The 24,656-nt window shown below is 59.5% G+C and overlaps 3 protein-coding genes across 4 annotated transcripts; 2 read left to right on the forward strand and 1 right to left on the reverse strand.

Moving 5' to 3' along the window:
- Window positions 1-429: 429 nt before the first annotated feature.
- NAT16 (N-acetyltransferase 16 (putative)) lies at window positions 430-7,642 on the forward strand. 2 transcript variants are annotated; one of them, XM_075564923.1, is made up of 4 exons: window positions 430-566; window positions 3,979-4,342; window positions 5,032-5,256; window positions 5,720-7,642. In XM_075564923.1, exons 2-4 carry the CDS (start codon window positions 3,983-3,985, stop codon window positions 6,290-6,292), a joined length of 1,158 nt encoding a protein of 385 aa, XP_075421038.1. In that variant the 5' UTR covers window positions 430-566; window positions 3,979-3,982; the 3' UTR covers window positions 6,293-7,642. The 2 variants fall into 2 exon arrangements, with proteins under 2 accessions (XP_075421038.1, XP_075421037.1); XM_075564922.1 differs by lacking the exon at window positions 430-566 and adding an exon at window positions 1,206-1,415.
- Window positions 7,643-12,565: 4,923 nt separating this feature from the next.
- On the forward strand, window positions 12,566-15,554 carry VGF (VGF nerve growth factor inducible). The gene is made up of 2 exons (XM_075528519.1): window positions 12,566-12,738; window positions 13,263-15,554. Exon 2 carries the CDS (start codon window positions 13,284-13,286, stop codon window positions 15,138-15,140), a length of 1,857 nt encoding a protein of 618 aa, XP_075384634.1. The 5' UTR covers window positions 12,566-12,738; window positions 13,263-13,283; the 3' UTR covers window positions 15,141-15,554.
- A 1,816-nt stretch (window positions 15,555-17,370) lies between these two features.
- AP1S1 (adaptor related protein complex 1 subunit sigma 1) lies at window positions 17,371-24,617 on the reverse strand. The gene is made up of 5 exons (XM_075564924.1): window positions 24,536-24,617; window positions 21,841-22,019; window positions 20,784-20,892; window positions 19,338-19,475; window positions 17,371-18,054 (listed from the first exon to the last, which is right to left on the reverse strand). Exons 1-5 carry the CDS (start codon window positions 24,536-24,538, stop codon window positions 18,007-18,009), a joined length of 477 nt encoding a protein of 158 aa, XP_075421039.1. The 5' UTR covers window positions 24,539-24,617; the 3' UTR covers window positions 17,371-18,006.
- Window positions 24,618-24,656: the final 39 nt, after the last annotated feature.

The following is a 24,656-nucleotide window of genomic DNA, read 5'->3' on the forward strand; positions in this document are numbered from 1 at the left end:
TTGTCAGTTTCCAGGTCCAGGTAGTTTCTGTGACCGGTCACCCAGGGGCGCCGCCTCCCACGCTCCCTACCCCACCGCGCCTAGAGAAGTTGTGCTGTCATAGAGGAGGGGATCCTCCGACCCCGGTGACTGTAGGGCGAGGAACGGCGGTGCCAAGGCGATGGGACCATAAGTAGGTCAGCAGCCACCCCATTCACTGAGACCCAGCTGCCACAGGGGTAGAGTCGCGCAGACTCTGGACTGGAAGGCCACCCCGCTGCCCCTGCGGCCCGGGTGGCCCAACCCGCGAGCCGGACCCCAGTCCACTCTGGATCCGTCCCGGGTTTCCTCCGCGGCGCTGGGGTCTCCGCCCCTGGAGCTGCCGCCTGGCCCAGCCAGAGCCTAGCCGCGGGAGCCGCACACACCGCTGGTGCCTGGAGCCCGAGTCACTGCTCAGCCCCGCCAGCCGCTGGGACGTGGAGCCCGGCCCGGACAGTGCAGCCCGGTCCAACCCGGCCCCGGGGCTCCCCTGCCCGCGGCCGGAACCGCCAACCCGCAGCATCTGGGCCTTGGCGCCGCTCGGGGAGGTAGGGGCCGCCGGCTGGGGGACTGGGGACAGGCGAGCCCTTGCGTCGCCGATTGTGGGCAGCCACTGCCTCCCGGGAAAGAAAGGGCTGAGCCCTCCGCGGCCAGGTCGCTCCCAGTCCGGTGGCCTAGATACAGCGGCGGAGAGTTGGCCTCAGGTGTCCTGAAGCGCTTTCTCGTCGTTCCTACCCCCAACCTCGCCGCCATTGGCGCTCCCACCTGTCCCCGGGATTCCCTGCCAAGTGGACAGCTTCTTGCGGGATCCCCCTCCCACCTACTCCATCATCACCCTCCTCCCGGGAAGGGGCAGAGAGAAGCTCCTAACTCGGGGGACAGACGCCGCTCTGCCACAGCCGTGACCCGCTGGAATTCCCCTGAGGTTCATCTCTGGTCCTGGTCACTGTCCCCAAGGCCTGCCAGCCCACCCCAATTCATGTGGCCTCCCCGTCTCTCTTTTCCAGGTGGCCTCTTGCCGCCTCTTTGAAAGCTTTCACGGCCCCTCCCCCACGCCGCACATTGGAGACAAGGGGGTGTGTGTCACGCTGCATTCTATTTATGGCCCCCCCCTAGGGAGCGGGGTGCGCGCAAGGATTTTTCTGGCAACTGCCTGGCCCGGGAGTCACGAGGTGTGGATGTCTGACTCGGTGTCGGCGCCCCCTCCCGCTCCGCACCCCCTCTGGCCCGCAGCTCCGTCTGCCTTTGTCTGCTGGCGGCTCCCTTCGCGTCCGTCCGCATCGCTCTCATCTTTGCGCGCTTTGTGAGGCGGCCTTCTGATCTCCGCCCCTCCGCGCCTCGGCTCCCTTCGCCCCGGGAACTCCGAGACGCTGGCGGGCTCAAGGGCATCTATTTCGGTGTGTGAGGTTTGGTGCGAGCGCGGATGGCGGGGAGGGGAGGAGGGTCGGCCAGCATGTCCTATGCTGCCTTTACTCCGTTCACTCCCGCTAGAGCGATGAGGTTTCCCTGTCAGAATGAAAAGATGGGCTTCAGGATGTGGGAATGGGGAGCGGCGGGAGGCGGGAAGTGCAACCCCTCTTCCTGGAGTTGTGTCCAGACGATACCAGAACTACATTTCCCACAGTGCCCTGGAGGATGGGGCAGCCTCTGACTTTGCCCAGACACCTATGGGACTGCAGTTTCCCTGGAGAGGGTCGGAGGGCACTGTGGGCGGGTGGAGGAAGACGTGTCAGACTGTGGAAAAAGGTCTTGGGAGCATCAGCTTGGCACCCACCTCCCCCCAGGGGATAAAAAATATTTGCTTGTCTCCCCCACCTCCACCCCCACCCCCATCTGAAAAAAGGGTTTGGGGCAGGGGAAGGATACTTTGACAAGCAATTCCTTCTTTACTGTGGCCCTGTGAGAACTTCTTGTCCGCTTCCAAAAAAAAAAAACCCTCCTGAGAAATGCAAGCAGACTTTGGAGCTAATCTCCCTATAAGCAAGGGAGGGAGAATTGGAGGCCAGGAGAGACTGCCTTCCAGATGTCAGGCATCTGTCCACCCCACTCCCTACCTGCCACCCCCACACACTTGGTAGGAAGTGCCTGACATCATCACTGAACTATACCAGCATGTATTTTTCTGGGACAGCAGGTGAAGTTACCTGTAGAAGCTCTCCCTTTTCTCTGCCCAGAACATGGCAATTAGTAGTCTGACATTTTGGAGCTAGACTTATACAATTGTGTGATGGCCTAAAGGTTCCTGAGAATAGGGGGAGGAAAGTGGAGGTCTCCTCAACTTAGCATAGTACCAAAGACCTTTGATAACTTTCAAAAAAGCGAAAACAAACAAAACCCCCTAGCAACCTATTCAACCCCACTGCTATTGAGTCAATTCCTACTCATAGCAGACCCTGTCGGACAGGGTAGAATTGTCTCATCGTTCTCCAAAAGAGCAGCTGGTGACCTTGCCTTTAGCAGCCCATGGCATGAACCATTACATCACCAGGGTTCCTTTGATTCCTATCAAAACCCCAAACCAAACTCAGCATCATTCAGTCAACTCCAACCCCCAACAACTTGATAGGACCCCTGTGGGTTTCTGAGACAGTAACTCTTTACAAGAGTAGATAAACCTTCTCTTTGTCCCACAGTGAGGGCAATGATTTTGGAACACATAACCACTAAGCCACTAGGTCTAGATCCCTATCAAGGATGCAGTAGGGCTTGTCCTCCCTCTTCCACCTGGACTTGGGACTCCAGATATAGCAAAAAGATGTATGTCCCTGACTGGCCCTGAGAGCCGGGGAAACTTAACTTTTAGCCTGGCTCGGCCCAATCTGTGCTACCTACCACCAAGGTTCCTAACTTCCTTGACCTCAATGTCCTCTCTGTGAAATCATATGGTCTGAATGATCCTAGCTGAAATTTCGGCTCCAGGATTCTGGCTGCATGATGCTTCTGCACACTTAGCCCGAGGGGAATCCGGTTGGAAAAAATGGAGATGGACTCTTTATTTAGAAGTTGCGCCTATATAGTAGTATCCCTGCTCACTTAAGCTGTGAGTAGGGCAGGGAACAGAAACCCATTCCCAAACCACCGCTGGGGACTCCTCCCACCAAACTAGGTAGCGCTCTTGTAAAATACAAGCCCAATCAATAAGCGCTCCCATAAAGGAGATGCTGTATCTGCCTCCTGGGAGGCTGGTTACTGGGACTTAATGTAGGTTATGAGAGGGGGCCAGTGTGGTTGGTTGGAATAGAAAAAGGGGGAGGAATGTGATGGCTTGAAGTGGGGGTGGTGGCTTTTGTTGGCTTGGGAGGAAGGACCTGCCATTTTCTAGGGCATCTCCCATGTGCCGATTTTCTCTGGCTCATGTTTATGTGGGGGTGGGGGTGGAGGGGCTACTGGCACAGCAATGTGAAGGACAGCTGGTCTTGACCTGCCCCTTCTTTGGCTCTGGGATAACTGGCCAAGGTGATGAGGTGGGCGGGGGGGGGGGGGGTTGAGCCCTTTGTTCTTCCCTGGGAGCAGGGAGTGGCATGTTGCAGCTCTTCAGCTCTTGAGTCATTGGAGTGAGGTCTTTGAGTGAGGAAACTAATACACACTGCCAGTGAGTACTTGTGACCTAGAGGACAACGTAGAACTGCCCCTGTGGGTTTCTGAGACTATAATGCTTCAGGAGTAGAAAGCCATGTCTTTATGGTGAGAAGTGGCTGGTGGTTTCAAACTGCCAGCCTTGAGGCTAGCAGCCCAATGCTTAGCCACCACACCACCTGGGTGTGCCTCCATATTTGACTCACTCCAGAGATGTCTCACCTGTGTGCCCCTGGGAAGTGACTGGTCTTAGCTTGGGGAAGAACCCCAAGGGGGCCTTGCATTTACAGTATGGCTGGAGAGGGCAACGCTGTGATTACTAAAGGGGCTGATGTTTGTGGAAAGGGAAGCTGATCTCTTTGTTGGACTCTCCTTTTTCTGCAGGGTAATGAAGCTCGAAGCTCTCTGTGGTCTAGCCTCTCCAGAAGCCCCTAATCCAGAAAAGGAGGCGGTGCCAGATACCAAGCTGAGCTCCAAGTCAGGGCCACAGGATGCAGGGGCCAAGGTCAAGGTCCTGGGAGTCAGGCCCAAGCCTGCACCAGAGTTGGGGCCTGAGGCCCAGCCCCTGGGAGCCGAGGCAGAGCCTGAGACGCTGGACTTCGTGATGGCCACTGAACGGGAGTTTGAGGAGGTGCTGGCCATCTCAGGGGGCATCTACGGTGGCCTTGACTACCTTCCCAGCCGCTACCACAGCTGGCTCCGAGACCCCAACCGCAAGGTGGTGCTGGCAAAGCGTAATGGAGGCGTGGTGAGAGCTGCTGGGGGGGGGGGGGAGTGTTGCGTGCATCTTAGGTAGAAGGGGGAGCCTCTCCTGCAGCCCTTGTTTGGTTGCTAAAGACATAGGAAGAGTACTAAGTGTAGCTCCTGGGGCTAGAACACTGAGGGTGGGCTGAGAGGGCATGGAAATCTCCAAGCCTCCTGGAGTGAGACCTTCCAGGTTTAAAGAGTTTCTGGGGGCTGGGGCACCAAAGGGGTATAGACCATGTATTGAGCTGGGTGGGAACAGCGACAGTGGAGCCAGGGTGCCCAGAGTAGGCGGATCTTGTCTAAAGAAGTTTTGAATGGAGAAAGCAGGACCCCGTCTGGGATTAGCTGGGGGCGGGGCAAAGTGCGGGGTCAGTTTCCGGATGAGTTCTCGAGGGCGGAGCCAAGGCGATGGGCGTGGCGAGCCGGCCGGGACGTGGTACGCATCCTGAGCTTGAGCGACTGCTGAGGTGGATCTTCCACCTAGCCGCTAGTAGCAAAGACGGTGGGCCGGCTCCAGACCCCGAGATGCGAGTGCTGAAGAGCGCTTCCCAGGCAGGCCTCCCGCTCCGGTCTGGCGCCCGGGATGGTGATGACGGAGTCTCAGCGTGTGGGAAGAGGCCAGTCCTTCGAGTCAACGACCCTGGCAGGGCAGTGTCGGGAAGGGGGCACCCTAACAGCCTCGGTCCGCAGATCGCGCTCCAGTCGGTGCACGTGATCGACGCCGGGGAGACGGCGCTGGTGGAGGGGCTGCGCGTGGCGCCCTGGGAGCGCGGCAAGGGCGTGGCTGGGCTGCTGCAGCGTTTCTGCTCGCAGCTAGCCAAGCGACAGTACCCGGGGATCAAGGTGACACGACTTACCCGGGACGACCAGCTGAGCCCCCGAGAGCTGAAGAAATACCGTCTAATCACGAAGCAGGTGAGAAGGTCCGGGAGCGCTCTGGTGGCCTGGCCTTTCCCCTGGGTGCAGGAGCTTCCCCCTCGGGTCCTCTAGCCAACCAAGGACTTCCTAGCTGGACCCTTCTGCTCTACGGGAGCCAAACAGATCTCGAACCCCTGCAAACCTCGCGACTGGAAAAGATTGGAGAACGCAGGAGTCGGAATTTAAGTGGTCCTGCTTTTACCCCGCACCCCCGCCCCATCTGGCTTTTTGGTCCCACCCACCACTCTGGATGCGTCCTACACCCTTCTTTGCCGGCCTCCCTACCCCGCCTGTTCCCCCACCAGCTCTCTAGCTTGCAGCTTTGACATTGGTCTCACCCCTCCTTGGGGACCCGAACGCTCGGACCCCTTGTCCCTGGTCCTTCCCGAGGGATCTGGTGTGGGCATGAAGAGGGCAAGGGGCGGGCATACGACCTTCCTGTTCCCCGTGTTCTCCGCAGGGCATCCTTTTGGTTCGATTCAACGCATCAGCGCTGCTGGCGGGGCTGGGTGCGCGGCTGGCGGCGCTGCGGGCCTCCGGCACCTTCTCACCCCTGCCCACCGAAGCCGTGTCCGAGGCCAGCGGCGACGTGGCGCGCCTCCTACTGTCGCCCTCGGTGCAGCGCGACGTGCTCCCGGGAGGTACTATCATCCAGGACTGGCAGCCCTATCGGCCGAGCGAGAGCAACCTGCGCCTGCTGGCCGCCAAGAGCCTGGAGTGGCGGGTGGACAGCTGCGCGCGCCCCCGCGTGCTCACGTTGTGCACGCGCCCCTTTCCCATACCACACGGTGGCGATGGCACGTGGTGCTGCCTCAACATCGACGTCTTCGGCAATGATGGCGAGCAGGTGCAGAGCCAGCTGCTCTGGCACCTGCAACGCCAGGCCCCGCGTCTGGCTGGCCTCAATGTCATGTGTCAGCTCTTTCTGGCGCCCCAGCTGTGGTCACCACTGGCCGACTTCTGCCAGACCGGCCTGGGGCTAGAGCTGGTCAAGGGTTATACGGAACAAAGCCTGCTGGAGGCGGACCTCTGAAGTCCCCCTCCTTGGGGAGAGGGCTGCCGAAGAGATGCACTTTAGGGCCTTCCACTTCGGCAGGTTTCCAGCTCAGCCCCGCCCCCTGCCACTTCCAGGCTCCGCCCTCCCTCTGCCTGCTGGAGCAGTGCTTCCGCACCAGCCCCTTCCGAGGCCTTGCCCCTGGTCCCACCCCTTCCTTAGACCCCTCTGTCCCCCAGCTTGCCTCTAGTGCCCCCAGCCTAACCTCAACTGCTGGCTAGGACGGTGTTCCTTGCGCTGCTGGCGTCTAGACCCTCCCCTTTCCTCCTCCACCTAGGCGTCTGAGCCGCCGCCTCTCCCTGCCTGTCGCCCTAGCCTGGGAGTGAATGCTACCCTACCTGGCTTCTCCCAACCCGTCCCTCCTCCCCCCACTTCCTGGTCCTGGAAGCGGGGAGAAGTGTGCAGTGACGGGCATCCGACCAAGAGCTCAGCCGCAGTGAGCTTTCTTCTTCCCGCCCTTTCTCCAGGCATTCCGGAGGAGCCCCGCAGCCTCCAAGGCTCCTGGTCCCCTGTCGCATCCCAAGCCTCTCAGCCGCTCTCACCAGCAGCGTCTCTAGGGGCCGCTTTCCTGCCCCCCTGCCCGCCTCATCCCTCGCCCAGTGCAATACGGAGAGGTCCTGAGACTAGAATATATTTATGGTGCCCCGCCATTCGGCCCCTGGTTATATTCTGGCGACGCACGTTCTAGAAAGCCTGCCCCGCCAATTTTGCATGAGATTACTACTTCACAGCACCCCCGTGCCCCCCAAACCACCAGGGGGTTCTGGCTGGAGAGTTTGGTGCAATGGAGGGCCGGTCCCTCAGCCTGGGGTAGGGGGTGTCGCCTGGTTCCAACCAGACTGCCTTAGAACGCGACCAGAGTCCCCCACAACCCGGTTCGCTCTCACTCTGGACGCTCTTCTTAGACTTCGGAGAGTGTTCTGTATAAATGTTCTTAGTAACGGCTGCCTGTATTTGCATAGCGCTCTCTCTGGTACTGGATTTCCGCGCGGAGGCTCTGAAAGATCAAAGCGGCGCCATCCCAGTCACTCTAGTAACTGGGTAGGGGAGTGGGGGTGCCGCGCTCTAAAGAAACAGAACCCAGGTCTCCCACGCTCTCAGTGGGGCTCTGGACTTGGGTAGGGGTTCTTTTGACAGCTAGCCCGGGGCTAACTGGGGATGGAGTTCGGGGAGTGGTCGGAAGAGGGCGCTAGGAAGGTAGAGGGTAGGAGAAAGGACTGCTCCACCACTTTCCCAGCCCCGCGGTTGGTGGCTGTGTTGCCCCTTCCTGCTTCCTGTGCCCGGCCACGCTGCCACTCTGGCCACGGCTGTATTACAATAAAATGAATCCTTTGCCCGCCCTCTGTGTCTGTTTCACTTAATGGGGAAGGTTGAGCTACATCACACCCCACCCCACCCTCCGTCCCCAACAGCCTGTATTCGAGAAGATCTCTAAGCCCCGTGGCCATGGGGCTAATGAGTTCCTGGGGGTGGGGGTGAGGGGACGGAGGAGGGCTGCTGGTCCTATGAGCCCCCGTACCCACTCTAGCCAAGCGGGCTGAGAGAAGCGGCTGCTCAGAACCGTGCCTCCCAGCCAAGCCTCTGGGTTCGCTTTGCCTGAACTGGGGAGCTGCTGCTGCCCCAATCTGGGGTTTCTTCGCCACTCGCAAGTTTCACTTGGCAACCAGGACGAGCCTCTGGATCCAGTCGCCTAGCTCCTAGCTCTCCACCTGTCATTCACGATTCCAGGAAGGGCGCCGTGCGGTGGGGAAGGGGACAGAGAAGAGGGAACGTGGGCTCCGCCCCCACCTCCTACCCCCGGGAGCTGAGCTCCGAAGCTGCAGAGACTGCGCTCCCGAAAAGTAACGCGCGGGGGCGCCAGGACGCGTGCTCCCGCGGGCGAGGCAGCGCGAGGTGGTTTCCATCTGTGTGAGTGTGTCCATGTGCGTCTTTGTGTGTGTGCGTTTCTGTCCCTGTGTGTATGAGGCCGAGGGTGCCTGGGTGGGGGATCATCGGAACGAGGGGCCAGGTGGTACCCAGGAGCAGGAGCTCCAAGTGGTTTTCATTTTGCTTTGTATGAGGGCGATGCTTCATATGTTACTATGTACGCGTGGATAGTGGAGGAAGGCGACTTCTGGGCATTGTCGCGTGTGCACAGTGCGACCGACGTCTTGGATTTTCAAAGTCGCATTCCTGGAACACTCTGATCGCCTCCCCGGAAAAGTAAGGAGGGTTGTCCAGGTGAATCTCCAGTCCCCTAGTCACATCCTGAACATAGGTGACACTGCCAGGCGAGGTGTGACATTGTGTAAGTGGGTGTGTCTCTGAATCTTGGTGGAACTGCACGCTAGTGTACCCTATGAGTTTGGCAGGTTAATGTTGGAGGGGCTGCTTCCACCCACCAATCAGGTTAATTGGTAGACCCCCACCCCATCCCCCATCGTGGTGATATGGGGCCTTTTTCCTTCCTCCATCTCTCCAGTGGCTGTCTCTGTATCTCTCCCCATCTCTTTCTCTCCCTTCCTTTCTTGGTGACTCATCTATGCGGCATTGCTCTCCCCTCCCCCACTCCCTGGGTCTCCCTTCCCCCACTCAGAAGTGGGTAGGGGTCTGAGGGAATGGAACCCTAGGACTGAAAACCAAGGTGGGCGCCCCCCCCCCTTCTGCTGCTCATCTGGTTTCTAGGACCCACTAGCTTCTCCTCAGCCCTCTACTTGGGCAATTTCCTGCCCAAGACTCCTTATCCTACGCAATTGGGTGGACAAGGGAATAGGGCAAGAATTCATTCTCATGGGATTATTTGGGGAGGGGAGCTCAACACCTTTTTTCAGCTAAAAGCAGAGACCCCCCCAACTCCTCTCATAAAGTGTCCCCCTCTCTGCCTGCTCCCCTCCAGCTGACGCAATACAAGGCTGCAGAGGTGAGTCACTAGCGGGGAAGAGAAGGAAAGGGGGGTGGCGAGCTGCTGAAGGGGCCCCAAACCCCCACCTCTCCCCCAACCCTTCTCAAAGAAAACACTCAGGGCTCTGCCTCCCTCCCCCAGGTTTGTCTAGATCAGTTTAGATCATTACTTTGCTGAACCCCGGAACTCCCCCCCCACCTCACCTGCTGAGTATAGAACATTCAGAAATTAAGATAGAAAGTGATGGATTTAAAACAACTCAGTCAACCCCAGCCAGTCCCGTCTCAGCTCTGCTGGTTCCAGATTTCTCTAGAAAAGTCAAAGAACCTGCTCCTAGACCAGCATTTTTCCCACAGCCCTGAGTGGCAGCAGGGCATGGAAGACACAGTGTGCCCCAGGGAGATGAGGGTAGGTGGATGAGCTGGTCCAGGGAGGAAGGGATGGAGAGAGACAGAAGCAGACCCAGAAATTCAGACACCTGGCAGGCATGTGGTGACAGTCACCAGACCTAGGGCATCTACTCAGCTCCCCTCTTCCTCTTCGTTGCCTTGGGATGCCTCTTTTTCTTCATTCCTCTTGGGGTGTCTGTGACTGGAACAGCCCCCTGGGACCCCTGGGGAAGGAGGGGTCGGGTGGGGAGTTGAGGGAGAATAGAGGACTGAACAGAGGAACTCTCTAGAAACATGGAAGGAGTGACCTCAAACGTGGGGGTCCCAAGGGGAGGTGCTTGGATACTGAGGTTCTATTGTTCAAAGATGTAGGGGGGGCAAGTGGGCAGCGGTCAGGGAATGTCACAGGCACGTGGAAGTGGCAGGCATAGAGGGACACAGGCATCTATACATGGCCACATGAAGGACCAAGGAAACCAGGTGCCCTTCTCATGCACCCCAGTAGATGCGGAGGACAGAGGGCACGCTGACCTCCTAAGCACACAGGGATTTGGGGAGCCCGAGAGACCAGAAGACATGCACAGGCTCACTGCGACCCAGCCTCCTGCACACAGGCACACACCAGCCACAGGTTAGAATAAGTGATCCTGTATGTGGTTTGAAAAGACTCTATCACCCCTATTTGATCTTTATCTGATGACGCCCCCACTTCCCATCCATCCCCCTAGCTCTGTGCTGTCTACACACAAATGTCCATGCACACAACGTGTATAAGCACACTTAGGGGGCACACGCGGGCACACAACGCACCGGCGGGTACATTTCTCTGCGTGCCTGCCTCTTGGCATCTCTCGCTTAGTCTCGGTCTCTTAGCCTCATCAGCCTCTCAGTCTGCCCTCCTGACTCCCTCCCTCCCTCCCACCCTTCCCGCTTCCTTCTCCCTCCGAAGGCTTCCCCTCCCCCCCCCCTCCAGATGTCTGAGCCATCTCCCGGTGATTCATCCTCCTCAGGAAGGTAACGTGACCCCCTCCCCATTCCACCGGCTCTGGAGCTCTGAGTCTGGGAAGAAGAAGAGATGGGGAGTAGGAGAAAGAGGAGGGCTGGCAGAGAGAAAGGGAGGGGGGCTGCAGAGTCATGGGGTGGGCGAGGCACTCAGGCAGGGTCTCCCGCTCCCCCTCTCCCTTCTCTTTGACATCTCCATAATCCTCTTGGCTTTCAGATGATTTTTTTCTCCTTTCGTTTGTTCCTTCCACCAGTCTCAGATTTCTTTCTTTTCTTCTCACCCCCCCTATTGACCCCCCCTTCTCCTTCCTCTTTCCCCGCAGAGCTGATGGGTTTTCTTCTGGGAAAGTCAAGCCACTGATGGAAGCGAGAAGCCACGACTGGCTTTAGAGGGAGGGAGGGAGGGAGAGAGAGAGAGAGAGAGAGAAAGAGAGAGAGAGAGAGAGACAGAGAATAGGAAAAATGAGGAGGGGGTGAGACACACACTCCAAAGCACCCCTGAGCCCCTAACAGACAGCCTGGATCCATTTCGGAAATCTCAGGGTTCACGTGCCCAATGTGTGCCACAAGCACCCCTATGTCCGCAATTCTTGTGTGACTGGTGTGTGTCATAGTCACTGCCTCCCCTTCCTTTCCTTCCCTCCCCTGCCCACGCCCCTGCACCTCTCTCGGCCGGCACCGCAGCCCCTCCAGCTTCCTTCCCTCCCCTCATTCCTGCAGTGGCAGCTCTCCTCGCTTACCTCTCCCCTCCTCTGCCCCCTCCCCATTTCCGCCCTCCCGCCCCCGCCCACGGTCGGTCTCCCTTCACCGGACCCGGCTCGCTGATGGATTCTCTTTGCGCAGTCTGTACGTCATCGCCCCCCAGCCCCCACTCCCACCCCCGGAACCTCTATCTGTCCAAGCCCCCGGCCCCAACCCCTCTGGCCGGAGATACGGACGAAAGGTCTGTGGGGGCGAGTAGGAAGGTCTCTGACGTTGTAGGCACCCTTCCCTCCTCTTTCAGGTCTGGGGGAGAGTCGGAGTTGAGTCACCTCCCCCACCTGCGCAACCCCCTCCCCACCTGATGTGTGCTCGCCCTCCAAACGTCCTTCGAGGGGGGAAGAAGCGGTGGGAGGAAAAGAAGCAGGAGGAGGGTGGGGAGAGGGGGGCTGAGGGGCGCTCCGCGGGGGGGGGGCGCCGACCTACGCTGCAGTCCACCGGACAGAAGGGCAGACACACGTTTCTTCAGACACGCACCTGCCGTGAGCAGACACGACCCACCGGCACACGTCCTTAGCCTAGCCCTTTTCCTAGACTCAGACCCTTTCGCAAGATCCACCCCACTGCCCCGACCCAAGGTCCCCACCCCGCACCGCAGACCCGAGGACAGCGCCCTTAAGCGGCAGGTCCATCCCCCCAGCGGGTTCACACCGTCCTTGGGCGGGTTCCCCAAGGACCGCGACTCTGGGAGTAGGCAGTCGGGTCTCTTTCACGGCTTTCTAGCCCTTATCGGCCCCTCTTCCCAGTGAGGATCGCCAACTGGGGCCCAGTCAGATGCTGGGGAGGTCTGTCCTAGCCTGGTCAGTGGGGCGGGCTCCAAGTGGCGGCGGCGGCGGCGAGTGGCTCCGTTGCCCACCCTTCCCGCCTTCCAGTGCCTCGGCATCCACCCTTCCATTCATTCTTCCATTCATTCATTCATCCTTTTCTCCTCGTCCCTCCTTCATTCATTCATAGACCCCTGCCCCGCCCGTCTCCCCATTTCATTCATTCACTCATTCATTCATTCATTTCCCGGCGTCTGGCTAGCGCACACCCCTCCAGCATAGGTCTCCCAACACGCAGGCGCGGGCTGGAGAGGCGCGCACCCTCCAATCGCTGGGCGCCCGCCCGCTACCCCATGAATGAATATTGACGTCAGCGGGGCGGGGCGCGCCCACGTGACTCCGCGCGCTCCTCTTTATAAGGCGGCGGCGCGGGCGCTGTCCAGCGTGCTGAAGTCGGAGCTCCGAGCCGCGCGGACACAGCTGAGCCCAGCCCACTGGACGTCAGGCTTCTCTCGTCGCTCGCGCCCCATCCACCCACCTTTTGGAGCCGAGGCGGACGCGTTCCGATCTTCCCCTGCCTCTACCCTGCCCCGAGCCTCCTCTCCCACTCCCGCGTCGTGGCACCACCTGGTAAATACTCTGCTGTCTCTTTCTCAAACCCTCGGTAGCCACGGGCATGAGGTGAGGGAGGGTTCGCTCTCCTCCCCATTGGGGGTATTGAAAACGCGGCGGGGGAGACCCTGGTAAGGGCTGCTGGTAAATGGGGAGTTGCCGCTCTCCTCCGGATGAAATCGCCCACGCAACATCGGGGAGTCCTGGGAGGCGGGAGCAGAGATTCCCTACTCCCCCCCTCCTTATCCGTGCTGCTAAGTACGTGGGCGAGGACAGTGTGATGGCTCAGGGGAGGGGGCGAGGAAAAATTGGGAGGACGAGGGACGCGGGGTGGGTGTTCCTTCCCCATTTACACCACTCCAGAGATCTGCAGCAGCGCCAAGCTTCTCTTCAGGGTAAGGTTGGTTGGGGGAGTAGGGAAGCCCTGGATTTCCTGGTTAAAGGTGGGGGGCGGGTGGGGTGGAGAAGGATAGGTATAGCGTTAGAAAACGGGGAATTCCTCCTGAAATCCCTTCTTTCTTGGACCCTTTCTCTCTTCACAGCCTCCAGCAGCCCCCTTGGTCATGGAAATCCTGCAGCTGCTGGCTTCCGCCCTCTTCTGCTGCCTTCTATTGATCAGGGGGTTGGGAGCAGCACCCCCGGGACGCTCTGAGGCGCAGGCACCTCCTTTCAGCTCTGACCATAAAGTGGCGGTAGCTGGAGACGCGGTGTCCGGGTCCAAGGAGGGCAGCCCCCCTGAGGTCCGAGCTGCTCGGAATTCCGAGGCACAGGACGAAGGCGAGCTCTTCCAGGGTGTGGATCCCCGGGCGCTGGCCGCGGTGCTGCTGCAGGCACTCGACCGGCCGGCCTCGCCCCCAGTATCTGGCGGCTCCCAGCAGGGACCCGAGGAAGAGGGGTCAGAGGATCTGCTGACCGAAACCGTGCGCAGTCAGACCCACAGCCTCCCGGTGCCGGAGACCCAAGAGCCTCCGGTGCCGCCTCACCCCCAGACTCAGGAGGAGAGTGGTCCCGAGGTGGGCTACCCTTTCGAGGAGCTGGAGACCCTAGCCTCCTTACTCCAGGAACTGCGAGATTTCAGTCCCAGCAACGCTAAGCGGCAGCGAGAGACGGCGGCCGCCGAGACAGAGACCCGCACGCACACGCTGACCCGGGTCAACCTGGAGAGCCCCGGGCCCGAGCGCGTGTGGCGCGCTTCCTGGGGAGAGTTCCAGGCGCGCGTCCCCGAGCGCGCGCCCCTGCCACCCCCGGGCTCCCAGCAATTCCAGGCGCGAATGTCCGAGAGTGGGTCCCTGCCCGAAGCTCACCGGTTCGGGGAAGGGGTGTCTTCCCCCAAAGCACACCTGGGAGAGGCACTGGCGCCCCTGTCCAAGGCGTACCAAGGCCTGGGAGCCTCCTTCCCCCAAGCGCGCCGGCCAGAGAGCTCCCTCTTGGGCGGCTCCGAGGCGGGGGAACGCCTCCTACAGCAGGGGCTAGCGCAGGTAGAGGCTGGGCGGCGGCAGGCGGAGGCCACCCGGCAAGCCGCGGCACAGGAGGAGCGACTGGCAGACCTGGCCTCGGACCTGCTGCTCCAGTATCTGCTGCAGGGAGGGGCTCGGCCGCGCGGCCTGGGGGGTCGGGGGCTGCCGGAGAAGGTGGAGCCCGCGAGCCCGAGGGAGGAGGAGGCTGAACAGGAGAGGCGCGGCGGGGAGGAGAGGGAGGAGGTGGAGGATGAGGAGGCGGCGGAGGCGGAGGCGGAGGCGGAGGAGGCAGAGAGGGCGCGGCAGAACGCGCTCCTGTTCGCCGAGGAGGAGGAGGACGCCGAAGCCGGAGCCGAGGACAAACGCTCCCAGGAGGAGACGCCCGGCCACCGGCGGAAGGAGGCCGAGGGGGCCGAGGAAGGCGGGGAGGAGGAGGACGACGACGATGACGAAGAGATGGACCCGCAGACCATCGATAGCCTCATTGAGCTGTCCACCAAACTGCACCTGCCAGCCGACGACGTGGTCAGCATCATCGAGGAGGTGGAGGAGAAGCGGAAGCGGAAGAAGAACGCCCCTCCCGAGCCAGTGCCGCCCCCCCGGGCCGCGCCTGCCCCCACCCACGTCCGCTCCCCGCAGCCCCCACCCCCGGTTCCCGCGCCAGCTCACGACGAGCTGCCCGACTGGAACGAGGTGCTCCCGCCCTGGGATCGGGAGGACGAGCTGTATTCCCCGGGCCCCTATCACCCTTTCCCCAACTACATCCGGCCGCGGACACTGCAGCCACCGGCCGCCTCCCGCCGCCGCCACTACCATCACTCCCTGCTGGCTCCGCGCCACCCTCTCGGCGCCGAGGCCCAGGCCCGGCGCGCTCAGGAGGCGGCCGAGGCGGAGGAGCGGCGGCTGCAGGAGCAGGAGGAGCTGGGGAATTACATCGAGCACGTGCTGCTCCGGCGCCCGTGACCCTCCCGGCTCCGCCTGGGCACTTCCCCCTCCGTGTCCCCCCTCGGTGTTTGCATGCGCCCCGGCCCCGCCCCCGCCCGCCCCCGACCTCTCTCGCCCGCGGGCTGTGCCAAGATCTGTCAAACCTCTTCCTGGATCCGAAGCCCGAATTCCGACACGCACCCTGGGGTGACCTGGGGGCCAGTGTGGGCGGGCGGGCGGTTTGTGCGAATCCCCTGTCCCAACGCCTTCCCCTCCCCCTCCCCCAGCACCCACCTAAACAGGAAAAAAACCTTTCCAGTGAGTTGTGAAGACGTGTGTCTGTCTCCCCCTTGGTGTCCCACGACCCCTTTCCCCTCTCAGATCGCTGTGAACTTACCCCCTTTCCTTCTCTGTTGTAAATACCCCTCACGGAGGAAATAGTTTTGCTAAGAAATAAAAGTGACTATTTTAGTAGGACTTTGTTCTCCCTTATTCACCCGTCCCCTTGGGCCTGCTGGGCCTTCACAAGGGGCGGTGAGGGAAGCGCCAGTCACCCCTTGGTCCACCACAGCAGAGAGGAAGGCGAGGACACTTCAGGGAGTATTGGGGGCAGCAGACAGCATACACCCACCCAGAAACCCTAAATTCCCCTTTGGGCTGAGGGAGAAAAGCTGCATTGCCATCACCGTCAGTTCTGACTCATGGCAGATCTATAGGGTAGGGCTGAACTGCCCCAGTGGGCTTCTATAGGGGAGTAGAAAGCCTATCTTTCTCCCCAGCGGCTGGTGGTTTGGCAGTTACCAGCCCAGCATGTAACCAGCTCAGGGATGTGGCAGTCAGTAGGCCATTTTCCCCCAGGGTTTGGCAATGAGCCACCAGGGAGATGCCACCTGTTCAAGTCCAGTGGAGAGTGGGAGTGGCAGGGTAGCTTCCCCACTGCCGGGTCCATCTCCTGGCCAGTTACCCTCTCCTTTCTGGAACCCCCACCTTCCCAGGTCCGATCCACTCACCAACAAGCCCGGTGAGTAGGCTGCTAACCAGTGCAAGGTCAGCCTTGGAACCTATGGGTTGCTCTCAGAGGGAGGGAGACAAGGCTGTCTGCACCTGAGCCTCTGAAATTCACAGAGGAAGCCCTACTCTGTCCTCCACAGGGTCCCTGATGCAGAAACAGCCTGGCGTATGGAGATTATATACTTGCCAGGAGGAGCCTGGGTGCCACTATGGGGTCAGCACTGGGCTGTGCTAGCAAGGTCAGCAGTTCAAAACCACTGGGAAAGTTAGATGAAGGCTCGGAAACTATATGGGGTCTCCAGCAGAAAGACGAGGCTTCCGCATCTCTATCTGAAACCCTCCACAGCTGTGGTTCTTGACCTTCCTAAAGCCTCGACCCCTTTAAGACAGGTCCTCATGTGGTGGTGACCCCCCAACCACAAAATTATTTCCGTTGCTACTTCCCGTCATTTTGCTACTGTGATGAATTGGTCGACCTCTGTGAAAGGGTCCTTCGACCCCCACAGGGGTCAAGGCCCACAGGTTGAGAACCACTGCTTTATAGGGTGCAACTTTGAATTGCAATGGACTTGGGAGCAGTGGGTTTTCTTACTCACTTGCCACGGGAGGGAGATGAGGTTTTCTACTCCTATAAAGAGGTAAGCGTCTCAGAAACCCACAGGGGCAGTTACATAGGGTCGCTGAGTCCGCATCTGCTCCATCGCAGTGAGTTTGCTGCTGTTGCTTGCCAGGAACTGTGGAGAGCAGGAGTGGGCCGCCCCAACATCCTCAGGCCCTCCTCCACCGTCTCCTAAACAGGGGGTATGGGATGTTTCCTCACCTCACCACTGAACCCCTCCCTCCTCAAATCAAAAGCAGGGTGCAGGAAATGCTGCCACCCCCAGCTGACACCCGGGTTGGCTCACAAGGAGAGGGGAGAGATGCTATTTCAGGAGGAAGTGCTCCTTCCTGGCAGGGACAGCTGAGGCTTGAGAGCTGGGGAGAGGCCCTGAGCACACAAGTCCTCAGGAAGGGCCGCTGGTTCAATGCTTGGCACCCAGTGTCCGACAGATGTGGTCTTAGCAGATGGTATTGCAAGACTTAGACCCAGAAAAGTCTCCTTCGTTCATCCCTAGAAATTCGCATGGAGCTGGGTCTGCCTGTAACTAAATTTGGCAGCCCTTTGTGGGGAAGAGGGGAGCAGGCAATGTTCCCTGGGCCTCCTGACAGATCCCAGCAGTCAGTCCTGTCTTCCTCACAGAGACCAAGGCACGCAAAGTCCAGAAAGGTTTTTCCTTTTATTTTAGGAGGGAGAAAAAGTCAGACCCGCCCAGCCACCCCATCAGCTCTTGAATCACACAGCACGTGGAGGGAGGGCAGTCAGGGCGCAGTCTCTCACAGAGCTCTCCCTTCCCCCAACCCTTCCCTCAAGGTGGCAAGGTTAGAAAAAAATTAACTGTTGTCCCTCCCCTGACACTGTGGCCACCAAGAACAGGCAGGGTGGGCGTGCCCTCCAGGGGCGGGGGCAGGGAGAGGGTGGAGGTAGGCTATGGGGGCAGGGAAAAGAGAAGAGCCCTGGACATGTTTCCCTTTAACCTGATGTATTTATATATGTACAGTTAGAAGGGAAGGGAGCGGGGAGGCCAGGGATGAAATCCAAAGAGCACCCCATCTCTAGCACATTTTCTACCCCTACCCCCTTCTGCCTCAGGTAGGAAAAGGGAAAATGGGGAGGTGGGGGGTGTTGGTGGAGACAGGAATGTTTGCGGGTCCTGAGCCTGCAGCTCACTCCACAAGTAGGTGAGGTGGCAGACAGGCGGGGTGGTGGGGTGGGCAGCTCGGGCCCACAGAGACGGTGAGATGCCACTGCCCCAGCGAATGGGCTCCCCACTGGCTCCAGTTACACACACCAGGGCTAGGCCAGGCCCATTTCTTCCAGCACACTGCGAGGAGACTCATCCTCCTACGGCACAGACAGAGGGGGGCAGAGACATGGGGACAAGGGAAGGGGAAGGGGGGGATTAGACAAAACACCAACAAATATGAGGGAGGACACGGAGACTCGGCGAAGAGAGAGAAGCCAGTACGAGCTGAGGCTGAATCAGCTGGGAGTCCAGGAGTAGCTTGCCAGCCTCCCCTGACTCCTCAACACCCACACCCACCCCACCCCACCCCAGAGTCAAGTATGGCTGGGCAGGGGTCAGTCAGTCCAGTCACCACTGGGGAGTGGTGGGCAGAGGGGCTCAGCCTCAGCATCTGAGGGGCAGTGGGGACCCAGGAGTGGAACTGGGGCTGCTTTGGGGGAAATGGGGGGGGGGGGGCAGAGTGTCTGAGGGACAGATGGTTGGGTGCTCCCTTTCAGAGTGGGGCGAGAGGGGGTAAAATGTCGGAAGACGAGCCAAGTCATAGAAGGATGAGTCATGAGGGTCTGAGAAGAGCACGAGTCATGGGTGGGCACATGTGCCAGGACACGTGTGTGTGTGTGTGTGTGTATGTGTGTGTGTGTGTGTGTGTGTGTGTGTGTGTGTGTGTGTGTGCAACAGAGAGAGATACCCTGAGAAGTGAAGCTGGACCAATGAGGGAGAAATTCAGCCTTGCCTTTCCTCCTGCAGAGAGGAGCCCCCCCACCACTCCCCCTCCCCAGAGTCAGCTCTGGCTGGCTTGCTCGTCACTGCAGATTCCGGTGACTCATCTCCCTGCACCAAGGCTCAGCAGTGGCAAGGCAGAGAGGGGGCAGGGAGGAATGGGGTGAGAGGGGCAGGCAGAAGTCAGGGAGAAGCAGCAGAGAAGATCAGCTGGGCATCCTCTCCCCTAGGCCCCCCAGCCCCTTCTTACTCCTAAGAAGCAGAGGCTGTTAAAGCAGGTGTGCATGTGAAAAAGGAAAGAGAGAGAGAAGCCCAAGAGGAAAAGTGCTGCCCATCACGTGTCTCCCCTTCTTCAAAGTCTCTTCGGAACAGTCCTTGACGCCAGCGGAAGTGGTGGGGCAAATGTGGTTTGGCTGGGGCAAGGGTCTGGGGAGAAGGATGGAGCCTGGCACAGCGAGGGGGTAACTGGCACAGGTGTGCTGTCTGCCACCCTGACCTCCCGCCCCACACGGTCTGGGCTGGAGGGCAGGAAGGGCAGCTGGGTGGGAGGCGGGCGCCACAGGGAGTGGGCAGCTGTCACCAGCGGGCAGGGTGTCCAAGAGAAGGAGGGGACCCTGTGTCACGGTGCTCCTGCTCCTCCCTGGCCCCGGCCCGCCCCTACCTCCTGCAGCAGGTCCGCCTGCTCGATCGCCTTCAGCACACTCTTCTTGGAGGTGTCCTGGACATCACCTCCCATCAGAAACTCGTCTAAGATGAAGTAGGCCTTCTCAAAGTTGAAGATGATGTCCAGCTCGCACACCTGGGGAGGAGGGGACAGGGACGAGCCGAGTGACCAGGCGGTGCTGCCGCCCCTTCCTCTCTCCCGACTGCCCACTGCTTTGCTTCAGACCTCCCCCTTCTGGCCTTGGCGCCTTGCCCCAGTTCCTAGTCCTCTCAAGTCCTTAACAGCTGTCCCTGTGGCTCCTTCGCCCTCCAGCGCCTCTTGCTCCACGCTCCTGAACTTTCAGTTGCCCTCGTCCGCCCTGGTCTGTGCTCAAAACCTCCAACCCTGGTCACACCAGGGGCTGGGGTGGCAGAGAAAGAAAGGATCTGGGGTCATTCCATGCACAAGCCAGCGGTACCTCTGGACCTCGGCTTCCTCACCCCACAGTCAAGGTAATCACACCTACTCACAGGATACACACAGGAGCGAACAGGGAAACAGGAGTAAAACAATCTCTGTCACCGAGTTGAGGCCGACTCACAGCGACCCTATGGGACGGGGTAGAACTGCCCAAGTAGTTTTCCTGACTGGATACACTTTAGGGGAGAAGTAAGCCTCACCACCACCCCCTCTACCCGCCCCCACCCAAGAGAATTGGCAATTGTTCTGTGGAAAAGGCAGATCGGTGGAGTTGTGACTCTTCCCTATCTATGATCTGAGCTGCCTGCTGGGCCAGACTCTACCCTGTTGTTGTTGTCGTCGTCAGGGGCCAAGCAGTCCGACTCAGAGCGACACGATGTCCAACGGAATGAAACACACACTCACGGCCAGGTCCTGTGCCAGTGACCCACCTGTCCTCTGTGGGGACCCACTGTGGCAGCCAGGGTGTCCCGAGCTCTCCTGGGGGGCCTTCCTCGGGGTCACTGATCCTCTACTTCAGCATGCATGAGGTCCTACTCCAGGGGGCTGGGGCCCCCTGACCACAGCTCCGCCCTCCCCTGGATCTGCTCATTCAGAGTCTCCGAGCGGGAGCCGGGCATCGACATTTTTAGAGCTCTCCAGACGACTCCCACATGTAGCCGAGCCCGGGAGCCACTGATAACTGACGTGAACACAGCCTGTGTCCTTGAGGGAGAAGGCTGATTGGAGCTGCAGATGGACACTGAGTGACAGATTCTGGTTTCAGGCAGCACCCTCCCAGCCCCTGCCCCACGCCAGGCGGATGAAGGGGCATGGCTAATAGGATTAAGGCTTAAAAAGAGAGGTTAATTATTGGGCTCACTGCTCCCAATTCACTTTTCCCAAGCCTTCCAGAGCGGAGACTCGCAGGGCCCCCAAGCTTGGTCGCAAGGGTCCGGGGAATGCCTGGGGAAGGACACGGACAGGAGTGGAGAAGAGACTTACGCTGCCAAAGTACTTGTCCAAGAGCTCCACATATCGGTGGATCAGCTCCAGCGTGATGAGCTCATTGTCCTGGCCCTCGATGGCACAGCAGAAGTAGAGGCTGGCGTATCTGGGGAGAGGGGCACATGTGGTGTAACCAGGAGGGCTGCCTAGGTGAGGGGCAGCTTCATTCAGGTGGGGGGTGACCTCCTGCTACTTCTCCTCCTTGCAGGCCCAGGGACTGTGCCTACCTGAGCAGCACCGGCCACTTACTGCCTCCTAGACAGGGGATTTCCCTTTTTGCCCCCCACCTCCCTCCCCAGTTCAATTTGACTCAGTAACAACAAATGAGCCAACTAATTCAACCTGCTTAGAGAAGGAGCCAGGAAGAATGTGTCGGTCTGTGTGTTCGGAAAGGGAGTGCCAGGATCCAGCACTGTTACTTCTGTACCACAAACCAGATGGACAGAACTTCCAAGGGACAGAGGCAGGGCGAGTGGGGCGGGTGTAAGACTGCAGCCACACCAGTAGGGAACAGGTGCTTCTTCAAGGGGACTTGGGCAGTAACAGAGGGTGGAGTTGATCATTGACCTCTAGATGTCCTTAAGACCCAGCATTCCTGGACCTAACCTCAAAAAAGCCTCCGGGCTATCCAGTCCACTCTGCCTGGGAGCAAGGCCAGAGGACAGGGTAGAACCGCCCCTGTGAGGCTGTAACTCTTTAGCCTTCTCCCATGGAGCGGCTGGTGAGATTGAACTGCTGCCTTGCCATGCGAAGCCCAATTTGTAGCCAACAACACCATCCTGGCTTGTCGACCTATCAAGTTGATGTCGACTCACAGCAACCCTACCGGACAGGGTAGAGCAGAACTGCCCCCGTGAGTTTCCGAGACTGTAGCTCTTTAGGGGAGCAGAAAGCCTCATCTTTGCCCAGCAGAAATGCTGGTGGGTTCGAACAGCTAGCCTCGAGGCTCGCAGCCCAAGGCGCAACCCACTACGCCACCATTCCTCGCTTTAACCTTCTGCCAAACTCCAGTTAAATAGGACCCAGGCAGGTCCGACAGTTGGTGGGGTGTCACCTCTTATAGACGACTTTGAGGTCCCTCCACTCCAGGAAGCTGCACATCTTAGGCTTGCGAGCCAGCACAACCTGCATAAGCTCCCGCACCATCTTCTTGCGCTCCTTGTCAGACGTGGCCAGGTACCACTTCTGCAGCCGCAGCTTCCCCTGCCGGCTGAACAGCAGCATAAATCGCATCTGGGGAGGGATGGGCAGAATTGAGGGTCAACAATTGGGTTTCTAACTGACTTTCCTCTATCGCAGTGGTTCTCAACCTTCCTAATGCTGCAACCCTTTAATACAGTTCCTCAAGTTGTGGTGACCCCCCAGCCATAGAACTATTTTCGTTGCTACTTCATAACTGTCACTTTGCTACTGTTATGAATCGTCATGTAAATATCTGATGTATTTTCATTGTTACAAATTGAACCTCATTAATGCATAGTGATGAATCAGATAAACAATATGGAATTATATATGGTGAAATATTTATTTCTAATGACAAAGGAAATTTTGTCTTGAAGCCTGGTGTAGCATGGGTAACAGTTTTCACACCAGGTACTTGTATGTGGGCGTATCCAAAAGTGGGCAGACCCGCCTGGAGATGGAGAGAGGAGCAGTGTCTCGGTTCCTAAGACCATCGGAATTATGTGTTTTCTGATGGTCTTAGGCGACCCTTGTGAAAAGGGTGTTCAACCCCCAAAGGGGTCGTGACCCACAGGTTGAGAACCTCACCTCGCTGTATAGACACACAGTCCCCTAGTGCATCTGTCTGAATCCTCTCCACTCACAGGAGGGTCGGTGCTGGCTTGTCCTACCCTGTAGGTACCTGTCCCTCTGAGGGACGTCAGACCTTCTCAGACTGTCATTCGGACTCCAGTCCTGACCCTGCTTGGACTTTATGTCCCTGGGCTCCTATTTCCTTAGCTGTAAGATGGAGCTCATAAAATGTCTATCTGACAAAAGTTGTGAAACCGACTGCCACCGAGCTGACTCAGAGCCACACTGGGGGGCGGAGTAGAAAGGCTCCAGAGGGCTTCGGAGGCACTCTGTCTTTACTGGACAGCCTCACCTGTCTCCTGAGGCTCGGCGGGCCTCGGCCTGGCACTTAGCACACTGTACCACCAGGGATCCTCCGGAGAGGGTGGGTAGCCGCGCCAGGCACACTGTCAACAGTTAAGCCGGTTGACTACTGTCTCCTGACTTCCTGCGTCCTCACTAGGTTCCAAAGACAGGTGACATACCTGGCAGTCTGACACGCTCCAGGTAGTCATTGCCAAAGAGATGGTGGTTCTCTTCCACCTTCCTTCGGGCCATCATCCAGGTGACATAGGGCACTTTGTGCCTCAAGAAGTTAGCGACGACACTCTACACCCCATCCTAGTCTGTGAGCCCCAAACATGCTGCCCCTAGTGCCAGTCCTGTACTCAGGGGAGCCTTCTCCACAGAGGCACCTGGTAACCAGAACCCGGAGGTCCCCCTCTCTTCTCTCCAGGTATCCATCTGACCTAGGATAGCACAGGTCTCCTTATGGGCCCAGTCCTCAGACCCCTGGTGACCAACCTCTCTGGGTTTCTCAGGCAGGCCAGGGCCAGCTGGGACCACCTGTGGCCCACAGAGCAGGTTGGGTGGAGTGGGGAGGAGGTTGGGGCCCTCATTACTTGTGTCCCTCACGTTTCCCATTTCCTGGGGTGCTCTGCCACTTCCAGAACAGCTCCTTCTTCCCACAGCTCTCCTCTCTGTGGATGTGCCCAGCTCAGAAATCCCTGATATATGGAACCAAACCTAACCCACTGCCAGGCAGTCCCTTCTGACTCTGAGCGACCCCCACAGGGCAGAGTGGGGCTGTCCCACCGGGATTCTAAGGCTGTAAATGCTCATGGAAATGATGGCTTCCTCTCTCCCAGTACAGGGCCCCTGGGTGTGTGGCACAGTTGGCTAAAAGTCGGAATGCCAGGGCAGGAGAAAACTAGGCCTACGGGTGTTGGTGCTGTGGGGGTGGGGGGCAAGGAACTGAGGGGCTTCAGGGAGCCGGCAGTGTCCTGGATGGGGGCGGAGGGTTGCGCAGGAAGAAGGAAGGCCTGGATTCCGGAAAGAGAATGGGGAGCAGGGTGGAGAGCAAAGAGCACTGGAACCGGGGGCCCCAGAGCCTGGGTCCCCTCGAGCAAAACCTTAAGCCCCCTTAGCTGCCGAGCCTCACCGTGGCCTGTAGGGGAGCCGGGCCAAGCCTGGGCAGCACGCTCCCTCCACGGCCGAAACTCTCCCCTCCCACGCCGGCCGCTCCGCTCGGGGCTGCTCGGGAATCGAGGGTCAAGGTGACGGGGAACCCCTGCTCCCCTTTTCTTGCCCTCCCTCCACTAACAGAACCCGGCGCCCTGTGCATCGGACTACTTCCCTGCGGCAGGGGTCGAGACCCCTTGACCTCAGACCCGATCTTCCTCCCGGCTCGGCCGGTCCTGCCGGTGTCACCGTCCCCTAGCCCACCCCCAATCGCCCCACAAATGCGCCTCCTTCCCGCCCCTTCCTTCGAATGCCTATCCAGCAGTTCCTTCGGAGGCCGCCTGGCCCACCCGCCCAGACAGGGGAAGGGCCCCGAGGACGACGTGGGAGAAAACGCGGCTCAGACAGAGGGCGGCCCCCAAGGACCCCCGAAGGTGCAGCCCACGCCCCTCAGTTTCCCCACCCTCCCTCCCTTCCCTCTTCGCACAGCCTACCATCCTGCAGCCTCCGGCTCGGCGCGTCCCTCTCCGGCCACCGTAGGCGCCAGCTCGCCTCCCCCTCCCTCTGGCTGGAAGCCCCGCCCCGCTCCGCAGGCCCGGCGCGTTCCGTACTGCG

Source organism: Tenrec ecaudatus, chromosome 12, assembly GCF_050624435.1.
Source record: "Tenrec ecaudatus isolate mTenEca1 chromosome 12, mTenEca1.hap1, whole genome shotgun sequence".
Lineage (NCBI taxonomy): Eukaryota > Metazoa > Chordata > Mammalia > Afrosoricida > Tenrecidae > Tenrec > Tenrec ecaudatus.